At 50.2% G+C, this 15,133-nt stretch overlaps 1 protein-coding gene across 1 annotated transcript in view; it reads left to right on the top strand.

Moving 5' to 3' along the window:
• Window positions 1-15,133, top strand: part of LOC140458324 (TP53-binding protein 1-like) — a 50,114-nt gene that overhangs the window by 5,975 nt on the left and 29,006 nt on the right. The window contains exon 2 of the mRNA XM_072552712.1: window positions 13,771-13,958. Coding sequence (XP_072408813.1) covers window positions 13,779-13,958 — 180 coding nt within the window. The 5' untranslated portion in view covers window positions 13,771-13,778. The remainder of the gene's footprint in view (window positions 1-13,770; window positions 13,959-15,133) is intronic.

The raw sequence follows: 15,133 nt of genomic DNA, 5'->3' as shown, positions 1-15,133 counted from the left end.
GCATGAGCTGACAATGTGGGTTGTAGTGAAAGGTAGTGTGAAGGCAGACTTAGCATTAGCCATCAATAGGCAGATGATCCCTGAGAAACATCCACTGTAATTTTTGGAGAGGTTTAAGATCTTGCACTGCCTTTGGAGCTGAAGAGAACAAAGTGGACAGATCTGTGAAACCATCCTTTGTATGAAAGGATGTTGATGGCGTGAGTTAAACAGGGTTTTCAAAGCAACCATTTTAACATCATAAGGTCATGCCCTCTCTATCGCTGTAAACTCCTTGAGCCCCACAGCTCAGTGAAATCTCTGCCCAAGTTGGCCTCTTGCACATCCCTGATTTCCGTGTATGGCACCCATGTCTCCAGATGCCTGAGTCCTAAGTTCCGAAGCCTCTTTGTTTCTGTGTCTCTTGGCCTTGATGACACTCCTTAAACCTTAATCTTTGACCAAGGCTCTGGATATCTGTCCTACTGTCAGCTTTTGTGGCTATTTGTCAACACTTTGTTTGAAGTGCATCTTCCAGTTTGGCTTAGGTGGTACCCCTCTCACTCAAAAAACTGGTCTTCAGTGACTCTATGACCTGTGCAGCGCTGAGGGAGTGCTGTGCTGCTGGAGTTACCATCTCTGGGGTATGATGTTAAACTCAGCTCGCAGCCTGCCTGTTTGTAGGGATATTAAAGACCTTGCAGCACTGCCTTTCTGGGCATTCTGATTACAAACAAAAAAAAACTTGTCATTCATCTCTCTGCTAAGCTTTGATGATGGAGATGTTGCTGAATATCTTTCACATTTGCTTAAAACTGCTGGCACAGTCTGGCTGATTTACTTGCAAGAATCTGTGTTGCATTTTGAACTTACCTCTTAAAGTTTAATAAACAGTTGGTAGTCTTGAAGAATTTGGCCTTGGACGGGGTTTGATGCGTAAAATTCTTGTCTTTGAGTCCAGACAGTTATGGGTTCAAGTTCCATTCCAGAACTACAACCTACACTTACGCTCAGTGCGCGAGTGCTGTGCTGTCTCTCAAACAAGGTTTGAATGAAGCGTGCCCGATATTTGTTGTTTGTCCCTATATGCCCTTGAACTGAGTGGCTCCCTTGACCATTTCAGAGGTCATTTAAAAAGTCAACCACATTTCTGTGAGTCTGGAGTCACATGTTGGCCAGACTGGGTAAGGATGGCAGATTTCCTTCCTTAAAGAGTGTTAGTGAACCAGATAGGTTTTTCTGACAATCGATGATAATTGGCATGGTCGCCATCACCAAGACTAGCTTTCAATTCCAGATTTGATTAATTGTGTTTGAGGTAGAGCAGCTGCCATGGTGATACTTGAAGCTTCTTCCCCAGAACCTTAGCTTGTGCTGAAAATGAAAAAAAATGCGAGAAATCACAGTGAGTCAGGCAGCCTCCATGGAGAGAGAGCAAGTTGATGTATTGAGTCGAGATGACTCTTCATCATCTTGTGCTGCTGCATTGCTGGTAACGTTTCCTGGAGAAAGTGAGGACTGCAGATGCTGGAGAAAAGTGTGGTGCTGGAAAAGCACCGCAGACAGGCACCATCTGGGTGGCTGCATTACCACCCTGCTTGTCTTTCAAATTGTTTGATTTGTGTAACATTTATCCGTTAATGCTTGCTTTGATTAAATTAAAATTCTAAGTATCGGTGACAGAAAATCTTTCCAAAACAATGGACCTGAAAGTGTGACGTCTTTCGCCATTTGAAGTGTTTGTCACATTCTGACCGGGGTATGCACCAGTGTTGGGATACTGAGTATGTAATTGAGTTGTCTCACTCATTAATCAGATTTGAAATGAACATCCAGTTTCCATTAATTCAAGTCAAACCTGGATTTTATCCAATAACAGCTGACAGGTATGGGATGGGTTTAAGTCTGGGATCTGCTTTACCCCCTCTCCCGTGGCCCCCCCTTCTCCCCCCCGGCACCCCAAACCCCCACAAACTTGATTTAGTTTGTCATGGATAAATATTATAAAACTGAGGTTTTGATCTGAAAGGTGTTGACTCATGTTTCCTGGATGAATCCAGGCTGATTGTGTTTGAAGGGGAGTCCAAAACTAGAGGGCAAAGGTGAGAGGTTTAAAAGGGAGTTGAGATCAGAGTGGTGCTGGAAAAGCACAGCAGGTCAGGCAGCATCTGCTGTGCTTTTCCAGCACCACTTTGATCCTTCTCAGACGCTGCCTGACCTGCTGTGCTTTTCCAGCACCACTCTGATCTCAACTCTGGTTTCCAGCGTCTGCAGTCCTCACTTTTGCCTGGGTTAAAAGGGAGGCTGACTGAGGGGCAACTTTTTTCGCACACGGGATGGTGGTGTTTTGTGCTGTATGACCTTAAGACTATTTGACTGCGGCAGGAGTCATAACTGAGTCCACTCCTGTCCTTTCGTGATGTGTGTGCACACATCCAGCAGGGGTCAGCAGACATCACTCCGAGCTGGAGCTTGTATCTGAGAGTCTGAGATGATTAACTTCCCCACTGCTGTCTCTCATCGCTACACTGCCTGTGGCCATGCCTACAGCTACACTGGGCCTTCAGCTAAAACCCTCGGCTTCTGTCTTTTCTCCTTTAATTTGATTTTGAAAAGCAACCTTTTTGACCAGGTTCTTGACCACTGTTCTAATTGTTCGTCCTGCAGCTTGGAGTCAAATTTAATTTGATAACATTCCTGTGAAGCACCTTTGATGTTTTACTTAGTTGAGGGTGCTATAGAAATGCACATTATTGTTGATGTTAGCTACAAGTTTAGTCGATGTAAAGTTCTTTGCATTTGAACTGCATTTGGGAGTAAAGGTTTGTGAATTCTGACAGTTTGATACTAAAGCATAGAGAACAACGTGGCCTAGGGATGGGGTGCGTGGACATTTTTTTGTGCAGGGACATTTTCTTGGAGAAAGGAGTGGGGCCAAAAAAGATTGAGGGGGAAATTCGTAGCCCTAGACACACAACTTCCCTCTGGCCAGGGGAGTGGGGGGGGGTATGGTACAACAGGAGGACCAGCTGTTACCCTTCCCATCCCCAACACTGGCAAGTTACTACAACAAGACACACTCGGGAAGCGGGGGGGGGTGGGGGGGGGGGGAAGGGAGAGGGGGAATGAAAAGCCAGGGAGAAGGAAGGATAGAATGGAAGGGGCCAGGAGAAGGTGAATATGGGATGAAGAGCATAAGAGGGGAGATGGAGTGAGATGAAGAAAAGTAAGGGGCAATAAAGGGGGAAAGGGGGAAGGGGAAAGGAGGTAATTCAAAGGTAGAAACAGGAATAGGAGGTAAATGTAGAATCGGGAGGGGAGAATTGACAGGGGTTGGGGGATGGTGAAGGGGGAATGTGAGTGAAACGGGGTGGGGAGGTTGAGGGGGAATAGGGTTGGGGAAATAGGTCGTGGGGGTGTTGAGGGGCAAATAGACGGTGGAGGGTTGAGGAGGGAATGGGGGTGTGAGGGGGAATAGGGAGGTGGTGAGTGAGAATAATGAGGGAGTGAATGGGGATGGGATCTGGATGACTGATGAAGATGGTTGAGGCAGGGCAGGAAGAGAAGGAGAGCAGAAATGGGGGTGAGGGGGAGTGGGTGAGAGTGTAATGGGATGAGAGAGGAAGGGAAATTCCAGCGAGGAGGGCAGTTGGTGAGGAGAATGGGGTTCGAGCGGGAAGGTATAGTAGGGAGAAAGGGGGGATGAGTAGAATGGAGGATGAGGAGGAGAATGGAGCTGGGGTAGAGTGGGGAATGGGTAGGTAAAAGGGGAATGGGGGGAGGGACAAATAGAGAATGAGAGACTGAGTGGGCAATTAGAGAGTGAGGGGGTAATGACGGGAATGGGAGGGTGAGGGGGTCAATGAGGGGAGTGGAAGGGTGGGGGAGTAATGAGGGGAGTGGGATGGTGGGGGGATAATGAGGGGAGTGGGAGGGTGAGGGGGATAATGAGGGGAGAGGGAGGGTGAGGGGGGTAATGAGGGGAGTGGAAGGGTGAGGGAGGTTGAGGGGGGTAATGAGGGGAGAGGGAGGGTGAGGGGGTAATGAGGGGAGAGGGTGGGGAGGTAATCGGGGAGAGAGAGGGGGGTAATGAGGGGAGAGGGAGGGTGAGGGGGTAATGAGGGGAACAAGAGGGTGAGGAGGGAATGAGGGGAGAAGGAGGGTGAGCGGGTTAATGAGGGAAGAAGGAGGTTGAGGGGAATGGGAGGGTGAGAGGGTAATGAGGGGTGGGAGGGTGAGGGGGGTAATGAGGGTAATGGGAGGGTGAGGGGGAAATGAGGGGTCGGAGGGTGAGGGGCTTAATGAGGGAATGGGAGGGTGAGGGGGAATGAGGGGAGAGGGAGGGTGAGCAGGATAATGAGGGAAGGAGGAGGGTGAGGGGAATGGTAGGGTGAGGGGCTAATGTGGGAGAGGGAGGGTGAGGGGGTAATGAGGGAAGTGGGAGAGTGAAGGGGTTAATGAGGGGTGAGGGAGGGTGAGGGGTAATGAGGGGAGTGGGAGGGTGAGGGGGTAATGAGGGGAGAGGGAGGGTGAGGGAGGGTGAGGGGGTAATGAGGTGAGTGGGAGGGTGAGGGGGTAATGAGGGGAGAGGGAGGGTGAGGGGTGGTGAGGGGTGTAAAGAGGGGAGGGTGAGGGAGCGGGAGGGGGTAATGAGGTGAGAGGGAGGGTGAGGGAGTGGTGAGGAGGTAATGAGGGGAGGGTGAGGGAGTGTGAGGAGGTAATGAGGTGAGAGGGAGGGTGAGGGAGTGGTGAGGAGGTAATGAGGGGAGGGTGAGGGAGTGTGAGGGGGTAATGAGGTGAGAGGGAGGGTGAGGGAGTGGTGAGGAGGTAATGAGGGGAGGGTGAGGGGATTAGTAAGGAGAGAGAATGAGGGGAGTGAGGTGAGCAAGGGGGTAATAAGAACGCTGAGGGAGAAGTGAGGGGGTGATGAGGGAGGGTGTTAATGAGTGGAGTGGGAGTGTGAGTAGGTAGTGAGGAGGTAATGAGGGTCAGGGGTAATGAGGGTTAATGAAGTGGGTGAGGTGATAATGAGTGGTATGAGGGGTGAGAGGGTGAGATGACTGAGGGAGGTTGTGAGGGGGAGTAATGGGGGAGTAGGGTTAGGGAGGTGAGTGAGGGGTTTGTGAGGGAGGGGGTAATGAGAGGAGGTGTGGAGGGAGAAGGGTTAATGAGGCGATTGGGTGTGAGGGAGGGGGTAGTGAGAGGGGTGGAGGGGGTTGGGTGTGAGGGAGTGGTAAGGGCTTTGGGGGGTGGGGAGTAAGGGGGGTTGGGTGTGAGTAGAATGATGAGGGTGTGTGAGGTAGGGGATGGCGAGGGAGGGGTAGTGAGGGGTGGTGAGGGAGGGGGTGGGGATGAAGGAGGGCGTGGAGGATGAAGGAGGGGGTGGTGGTGAGGGGGTAGTGAGTGAGGGGGTAGTGAGGGGATGGTGAGTGAGGGGGTAGTGAGGGGATGGTGGAGGAGGGGGGTGGTGAGTGAGGGGGTGAGAGGGAGGGAGTGGTGAGGGAGGGGGTAGTGTGTGGGTAGTGAGGGAGGGGTAGTAAGGGGGGTAGTAAGGGAGGGGATGGTGAGGGAGGGATCGTGAGAGAGAGATGGTGAGGGTGTGGTGAGGGGATGGTGAGGGAGGGTGTGGTGAGGGGATGGTGAGGGAGGGTGTGGTGAGGGGATGATGAGGGAGTGGGTAGTGAGGGGATGGTGGAGGAGGGGGTGGTGAGTGAGGGGGTAGTGAGTGAGGGGGGAGTGAGGGAGGGGTGGTGAGTGAGGGAGGGGGTAGTGAGTGAGGGGGTGGTGAGTGAGGGAGGGGGTTGTGAGGAGGTGGTGAGTCTGGGAGGGAGTAGTGAGGGGATGGTGAGTGAGGGGGTAGTGAGGGGATGGTGAGGAGGGGAGGTGAGGGGGTAGTGAGGGGATGGTGAGTGAGGGGGTAGTGAGTGAGGGGGGTAGTAAGGGAGGGGGTGGTGAGGGAGGGATGGTGAGAGAGAGATGGTGAGGGGAGTGGTGAGGGGATGGTGAGGGAGGGTGTGGTGAGGGGATGGTGAGGGAGGCGGTAGTGAGTGAGAGGGTAGTGAGGGGGTGGTGAGTGAGGGGGTAGTGAGGGATGGTGGAGGAGAGGGGTGGTGAGTGAGGGGGTAGTGAGGGAGGGGGGGAGTGAGGGAGGGGTGGTGAGTGAGGGAGGGGGTGGTGAGTGAGGGAGGGGTGGTGAGTGAGGGAGGGGGTAGTGAGTGAGGGTGGTGAGTGAGGGAGGGGGTAGTGTGAGGGGTGGTAAGGGGATGGTGAAGGAGGGGGTAGTGAGTGAGGGGGTGGTGAGTGAGGGAGGGAGTTGTGAGGGGGTGGTGAGTCCGGGAGGGCGTAGTGAGGGGATGATGAGGGAGGGGTGGTGAGTGAGGCAGTAGTGAGGGGATGGTGAGTGAGGGGGTAGTGAGTGAGGGGGTAGTGAGTGAGGGGGTGGTGGGGGAGGGAGGGGGTATTGAGGAGGTGGTGAGTGAGGGGATGGTGAGTGAGGGGGTGGTGAGGGGGTAGTGAGTGAGGGAGTAGTGAGGGGGTGGTGAGGGGGTAGTGAGTGAGTGAGGAGGTAGTGATGGAGAGGGTAGTGAGGGGATGGTGAGTGAGTGAGGGGGTAGTGGTGAGGGAGGGTGTGGTGAGTGAGTGAGGGGGTAGTGAGGGAGGGGGAGGGGGTGGTGAGGGGAGGGGGTAGTGAGTGAGGGGGAGGGGGTGGTGAGGGGAGGGGGTGGTGAGGGGGTAGTGAGTGAGGGGGTGGTGAGGGAGAGGGTAGTGAATGAGGGAGTGGTGAGGGGGTAGTGAGTGAGGGGGTAGTGATTGAGGGGGTGGGGGTGGTGGGGGAGGGGGGAGTGAGGGGGTGGTGAGGGGATAGTGAGTTGGGGATGGTGAGGGGGTAGTGAGTGAGGGGGTAGTGATTGAGGGGGTGGGGGTGGTGGGGGAGGGGGTGGTGAGGGGGTAGTGAGTGAGGGGGTGGTGAGGGGATAGTGAGTTGGGGATGGTGAGGGGGTAGTGAGTGAGGGGGTAGTGATTGAGGGGGTGGGGGTGGTGGGGGAGGGGGTGGTGAGGGGGTAGTGAGTGAGGGGGTGGGGGTGGTGGGGGAGGGGGTGGTGAGGGGGTAGTGAGTGAGGGGGTGGTGAGGGGATAGTGAGTTGGGGATGGTGAGGGGGTAGTGAGTGAGGGGGTGGGGGTGGTGGGGGAGGGCTGGGGGGTGTGGCCCTGATCACCAGTCTTCGCTGGAAGCGGGAGCCCCTGCCTGTGATTGGCCAGTGTGTGTGTATGTCAGTGACGCACATCCGGGTGGCTGGCCAATCGGGAGGCCGGGAGGCTGCGGATTGGATACAGTGTTGGGGGCAATGTAACAGTTTGGGAATCCCCGCAGAGAGCGGCCGGCTCCGGGAGCCGGGAGCGCAGGTAGAGAGCACCCGGAGCCGGGCACACCCCGTCCTCCTTCACCCTCCTGCCCCCACATACCCCCCACACCCCCGGGGGGCTCGGGCTGACAGCCAGGGCTTCCCGATCGGGGGTGGGGGGGGGAAACATGTGGCACCTCATCGATGGTCTCGATCAGCTGAGTGTAATGTGGCCGGCCTGGGTGATCAGCTGGTGGGGAATAAGGGGCTAGCGAGGCGGGACCGACTATATCGTGGCTGTATGGAGAGAGTGTGGGTGTACTATAGACTGCGGACAGCCGTGTACCAGCTCTGCGGTGGGCAGGGTGGTATAGGCCGGTGCGGGTGTGTAATCTAGCCTCACACTGACTGCAACATGGCATCTGGTTGTCTGGAGTACAGTCCATAGGGAATGTGATCTCGCTAGTATCACAGATGTGATATGGCCTGTGGCACACATAGGCAAGATGTTGATTACGACAGGGGTAGGATATGGGCTGTAGCAGCTACATAATTAATGTGATCGTAGGATAAGAGGATGGCAAGTGTGAGATATTGGTTTTAACGTGGGAATTTGACAGGGTGCATGCTTTTGACGAACAAATATGGCATGTGTGAGAAATATTGACTGATTATGATAGATATGTGTAATATTCACTAACACATGTTGAATGTTTGATATTGACTGACATGGGGAGTATGGCATCTATGTAACAGGAGTAGAGGAGTCTACATAATAGATTATAACAAGCAGTGCAGCAGGTGTGTGATAAGGACTGATGCCGGCATATTGTACAGCATGTTTGTTATCAGGTATTGGTACTTGTTTGAATATTAGACACAGTAACAGTTTGTCCAGCTGGTTTGCCTTTTATGATTTTGTATTTTTGGCCTTTGACCTTGTATCTTTCCCGGTGATGGAAGTTTGGGAGCCGGGAAGATTATGATCTCTCTTTACAGTTTTGATGATGTCTGGATTCAGAGTATTTTTGGAGGTGGTCCTAGTTTTTAAGTCACACGTCCATGAGCTGTATTCCTTGCGTTTTGTGAAAGAATAATGTACCAAAGGTTATCCTGTGGATCAACAGTTTGAAAGTCTGCTGGGACAGCACATGATGTTCCTGAGTTGCTTGGCGTACACGAGGGAATAAACTGGGAGGAGCCTTGGGGCATTAAATGGGGGAAAAGAAGTTCTCTATGTAGCATTCTTTGCGACCATGGGGTGACTCTAATTACCTTCCAGACAATTAAACACTTTTAAAGTGCAGTTACTGCTCTGAAGTAAGAAACTCTGTTATGAAATAGCAATACGATAATAATCTGATTGGAGGTTTTTTTTTGATAACCATTGGCACAGGGAAAACTCTGTTCACAGTAAACCCAAACAGTTTTCGCTGCATATGTTTCTGGGTGTGAGCTGCAGCTGAGGGAGTGTTGCACTGCCTGGGGATAAATGAAAACACCTCCTGTCCCCTCAGGTGCACCTAATAGATCCCACAAAAATGAGCGGCGAACCTCTCCACTATGTCCCTAACCGTAATCCAGCATTGATCCCTCAATTGATATCACGGCCCTCAATTGATATCACGGAGACAGATGCCCTGTGGCTGTTGTGGGAGGTTGCTGTTTCTAACACAGGTGACCTGTGTTATAATAGTACTAGAGACACAAACCCCACATAATATTTAAAAAGTGTTTAGATGTACACTTACGCTGCCAAGGCTTACACGACTATGGGCCAAGTGCTGGAAAATGGAAGTTAGAATAGTTAGAACAAATTCCCCTATCCTGTGTGAAGAAATTCCTCCTCATGTCTGTCTGACCCCTCATTTCTGAGATGATGCTCTCTGGTCCTTGACTCTGACAAATGGTAACAACCTGTCTGCATCTACTCTGTCAAGTCTCTGAAGAATCTTGTAAATTTCAGTAAAGTTGGAAACCTCTTTCTCTTCCCCCCCCCCCGCATCTTCCTGTGTTCCAATGAGTATGAGCCTAATCTACTCAAACTCTCCTTTGTAAGACAGTCCCTTCTTACGGGTACCAACTGGGTGAACCTTCTTTGGACTATCTCCATCGCTATATATCTTTCTTTACATGAGACTCTAGAATCTTAGCATCCCTACAGTGTGGAAATAGGCCTTTCAGCCCAACAAGTCCACACCGACCCTCCGAAGAGTATCCCACCCAAACCCATTCCCCATTACTCTATATTTAGCCCTGATTAATGGCACCTAACCTACCATCCCTGAACACCATGGGCAATTTAGCATGGCCACTTCTCCCAACCTGCACATCTTTGGATTGTGGGAGGAAACCCATTCAGACATGGGGAGAACATGCAAATGCCACACAGTCGCCTGAGGCTGGAATCGAACCCAGGTCCCTGGCGCTGTGAGGCCGCAATGCTAACCACTGAGCCACCGTGCCGCCTATGAGTGTTTCACCATAATACTCTGCAAAATACTTTGGGGTGAGCTACAGTTGTGTAGATGCTACATAAATACAAACTTAGAAAATTTTATCCTGAGTTGAATGAAGTGATAATCTTTTGAGTCAGTTGATGAGGGCTACTTCATGATAGGAAGTCGACATTGGAATCAGTTAGAGTCATGCAGCACAGAGCTAGGCCCTTCACCCTAACCTGTCCATGCCAGCCAAGTTTCCAAAGTGAACTATTCCCATTTGTCTGTGTTTGGCCCATTCCCTCTAAGCCTTTCCTATCCATGACCAAATATCTTTTAAATGTTGTAATTGTATCAGTCTCCATAAATCAGGTTGGGATTGTCCCAAGCAACCTCACCAGAGACTTTTACTGACTGTGAAGGGAAGTCGATGGTTTGGCTCATCACCTTGGAGTGGACCTGACACCCAAGAATAAACACCAATTGCCAATGTGATAAAATGTCTCCAAATATTGGAACAGCAAACCCTCAATGTGCTGACATCATTGGCAGAGCATTAAGTACAGGAGTCGGGATGTCATATTGTAGCTGTGCAGAACATTGAGGCCACTGCTGGAGTACTGTGTACGGTTCTGGTCGCCCTGGTATAGGAAGGATATTATTAAATTGGACAGGGTACAGAAAAGATTTACAAGGATGTTACCAGGTCTGGAGGATCTGAGTTATAGGGAGATGCTGTTACATTTTTCTTCAGAGTTTGTGGGGTGACCTTTACAGAGGTTTGTAAAATCGTGAGAGGCAGAGTTAAGGTGAAGAGCTGAGGGTTTTTTCCCCTGGGGAGGGCAGTTCAAAAATAGAGGGTGTAGGTTTAAGGTGAGAGGGGAAAGATATAAAAGGGAGCTGACTGAAGGGTCTGTTTCCGTGCTGTGGGAGTCTGATTCTGTTTACACATGGTATTGTATGTCGACTGTCTTTCTGGCACACTGATGCCAACTCGGAAATCTTGTGATCTGGATGCACTGGATCTCAAAACGTTACTTTCTGTAAGAAATCTAACTAAAGCACACATTAATGAGTGCTCAGACCCCATCCCCCCACCCACCCCTGAAGGGGAACCTGGCCCGTAGATTTATCACTTGCAGACTGAAATGATGTTCTTTTTTTCCAGTTAGTTTCAGCTTCCCCTCCTTCAAGCTGATCCTGTGTCCTTGTGTTTCTACTGATCCAGAGGAGGGGTAATAACAGGTTATCTGAATCCTAAAAACAGCAATAGTGTTGCTTTGCAGCTTCCTGCTTTCCACTGAGAACAAGTCCAGTTTACATCCTTGCTCCTTTAAACCCAATCTCTCAGCCACTCGAGTCATTTGTCATCTTCCAACCCTCTTAGTCCCTGCCATGACCTTCCTGTCCTGCGAGGATCAGGACCTTCCTGAGTCTGGTTACACCACAGATTCATAAAATATCTTACTATTTTGGTTCAATTATCAACGAATCATAGAATCCCTACAGTGCGGAAAGAGGCCATTCGGCCTGTCGTGTCAGCACTGACCCTCTAAAGGGAAGTGGGAAAGTGAGGATGGGGGTAGTGAGGGGAGAGAGAGGATGCCCCTACCCTATCCCCGTGATTCTGCATTTCCCATAGACTGTCCACCTTAACCTGCACATCTTTGGACTGTGGGACGAAACTGGAGCACCCGGAGGAAAGCCATGCAGGGAGAATGTGCAAATTCCACACAGCCTACCCACCTGTAGTGATAAATTTAGTCACAGTCCTTGCAAACACAGTTAAGACCATAAGGCGTAGGAACAGAATTAGGCCGTTCAACCCATCGAGTTTGCTCTGCCATTCAATCATGGCTGATAAATTTTTCAACCCCATTCTCCCACTTTCTCCCCATAACCCTTGATCCCCTTGACAGTCAAAAGGTTCATTTGCAATGTGGTTAATCCTGCCGGTTCCTCACTGGTGTTGCAATTCCCTCTTCCAACCGGCTCAGGGACTTCTTACACCTCATTAACTGTGGGTGATTAAGAATTGATGGGTGTTTGAAAATCTCAAATTAATTGCATGCATTTGCTGCACATTGCTCTCCCTGGTCGTGTGGTGGCTCAGATGTGGCTCTGTCACCAGTGCAGCCCAAGTTCAATTCCCGGTCAGGAATGACACCTTGTGATCAGCTGTAATATCCTGTTAAATAGTGGAGCAGACTTCGATGTCTGAATGACATATGTCTGCTCCTGCTTTCAGTTATTCCGAATTTGAGTGAGGGCAGGCACTTTGTCTTTACTGACATTTAATCAGACTATCCAATAGCTGTGGATAAAGGACAAACCACAACCTGTTTATTGTAGGAATCAAATAGTTTTCAACTCAAACCTGCAGGTGAGATGTTGCATTGAAATTCTGTTTTCCCTGCTTGGAAATATTAAAATCACAGAAAAAAATACAGGTTACTACTCCCATGACAGTGCTGAGGCAGTGCTGCACTGTTGAAGGTGCTGACTCTCTCCTCTTTTGGATGAAAGATCTGTGGCCACTGAAAGGTTGGGTGTTATCCTCAGTGTCCTGCCCAATATTTGTCTCTCCAACAAACAACACCTCCCAAATAAAAATCACCTGGTCGTTATCCCATTGTACAAAGAACAGGAACAGGCCCTTCGGCCCTCCAAACCTGTGCTGACACATTTTGCCCAGTGTCCACTGACAGGACCCGTATCCCTTCTCATTCATTTATTCGTCCAGGTGGTTCTTGGGCATTGTTTATGGAGGAGCATGCTGTGTACAAATTGGCTGCTGCATTTCAGAAGTAACTCTTTGAGATACAAAAGATATCCTCGAGTTGTGAAAGGTGCTATACAATTGTCAGTCATTAATAATAGGGCAATGCTGTTGGATTCACATTATGGTTAAATGTAATTGGATGGTTGTTGAGAGCTACATTTCAATAAATCTGTGCATGTGTCTCTCTCCTTGGCTTTCTGAGGTACTAAGTGATTCACGGTCTGTGTTACATGATGGGGACTGTGTGGTAAGCAATTTCTGCTCCCTGCTTGTAAAAGTCTGATTCCTGTTGACTTTTTTTTTTCCCCCACAGGTGTGTCTCCTTTTCTTGTGTATAAATTCCTTGGTCTGCATCTTCCATTGTAACTGCCCACCTAAACAGTAATAGCCGAGACAAGACCATCAGAAACCAGGAGCAGGAGTTGACCGTCTGACCCTTCCAGCCTGCTCTGCCATTCAGTAAGATCATGGCTGATCTTTTCATGGCCTCAGCTCCACCTACCCGCCCACTCACCGTAACCCTTAATTCCTTCAATGTTCAAACGCCTATCTATCCTTCCCTTAAAAACATTCAATATGGTAGCCTCAACTGCTTCGCTGGGCAGGGAATTCCACAGATTCCCAATCTTTTGGGTGAAGAAGTTCCTCCTCAACTCAGTCCTAAATCTGTCCCCCCCCCCCCCTTATTTTGAGGTTACGCCCCCTAGCTCTAGTTTGACCCTCCAGTGAAAACAACCTCCCAGTTTCCATCGTATTGATTCCCTTCGTAATTTCACCTGTCACTATAAGAGCCCACCCCGTTCTTCCAAATTCCAATGGCTGTTGTCCCAGTCTACTGAGTCTCTCCTCATAAGCCAATCCCCTGAACTCCGGAATCAGTCTCGTGAACCTCCTCTGCACCCGCAGATAGAGAGAGAGACACGCATTTAATCAGGAAGGGAATCGAAGGTTATGGGGAAGAGGCTGGGAAGTGGAGTTGAGGACTATGATTGGATTGAATGATGGAGCAGAGTCGATGATCTGAATGCCTCCTGCCTATTGTTAGAATATACTCAGCGCTGTAGTAGACATGCCTGGGTCTTTCCGAATCGAGCGAAATGGGGATTGGGCAGAATAGTGGAGTTGAAGCCCAAGACCAGCTGTGATTGTATTGAATGGTAGAGCATGTACAATGGGCCGAATGGGCTCCTATTTCTTGTCTAATTCTACCTATGATTCAATCTAGTTCATCACATGGACCCGAACGGCACCCAGCTGGAACCTGAGCTCTCGCAGCAAGACACCCCGTGCCTGATTGTAGAGGACTCCCAGGCTGAGAGTGTGCTGTCGGAGGATGACCCTGAGCAGAGCTACCGGAATCTCCAAGCCCGGTGTCTGTCGAACCTGCAGCCCCGCGCACACAGCCCAGTGTTGGTGAGTACTCCCCGACCATTCAACAAGGTTGCAGGATCGGCGAGAAACAGTTTCTAACCAAGACTGTGTATTCTCAATGGCAAAATGGTAAAGCATTGAATGTGCTTAGGAGGCTTTAGTCTGTATCTAACCCCAGTGTGTCCCTGTCCTGGGAGTGTTTGATGGCGGACAGTGTAGAGAGAGCTTTACTCTGTATCTAACCCCGTGCTGTCCCTGTCCTGGCAGCGTTTCATAGGGATAGTGTTGAGGGAGCTTTACTCTGTATCTAACCCTGTGCTGTGAGTGTTTGATGGGGGACAGTGTAGAAGAAGCTTTACTCCTGTATCTGACCCTGTGCTTTCCATTGTCCGGGAAGTGTGGAGGTAACTTTAGTCCATTTCTAACCCTGTGCTGTCCCTGTCCTGGGAGTATTTTATGGGGGACAGCGTAAAGATGGCTTTTTTCTGTATCTAACCCTGTGCTGTCCCTGTCTTGGGCATGAGGGACATGTAGAGGGAGCTTTACTCTGTACCTGACGCTTGCTGTCCCTGTCCTGGAAGTGGTTGATGGGAGTAGTGTCAAGAGAGCTTTACTCTTTCAGAATAAAAGTCAATATAAAGTAGAGGGAGCTTCACCCTATATCTAACCTGTGCTGTCTCAGTCTGGGAGTCTTTGACATGGATGATGTAGAAAGAGCTTTACCCTTAAGCTAACTCTGTGCTGTCGCTGTCCTGGGAGTGTCTGATGGGGACAGTTTATGGGGAGCTTTACTTCTGGTTTAAAAGAGTAAAATGTTCTCAAGTCTGTCAATCTTGCTGTCCTACAAATGTGTCGAGTCACTAATCATACATGGTGGTCTGGTGTCTTGGCAGACACAGCTTGCTCAGGAAGTACAAGCGTGAGAAGTTTTCTCTGTCATTCTTCCAGGACAACACTCCAGTTTCAATCTGAACTCACCACACACATGCTTCAAAAACAGGAGAAGTGAGCTGGGCAGCTTGTTCTTAGCAGGCTTTCCCCCAGCTAACTCCAGAACAGAAACTCTGCAAACACTGTGTCAATGGACCCGCCGTAAACCAATGAAGTGAAACAGCCAAGTATCGTCCAGGCAACCAAGAACAGCAATTATAACAAGTCACACAATTTCCAAGGAGCCTCGTTTTAAATAGAAGTTCTGATGTCTTTTCATTAATCAT

Source organism: Chiloscyllium punctatum, chromosome 33 (assembly GCF_047496795.1).
Source record: "Chiloscyllium punctatum isolate Juve2018m chromosome 33, sChiPun1.3, whole genome shotgun sequence".
Lineage (NCBI taxonomy): Eukaryota > Metazoa > Chordata > Chondrichthyes > Orectolobiformes > Hemiscylliidae > Chiloscyllium > Chiloscyllium punctatum.
This window is presented reverse-complemented; position numbering and strand designations above follow the sequence as displayed.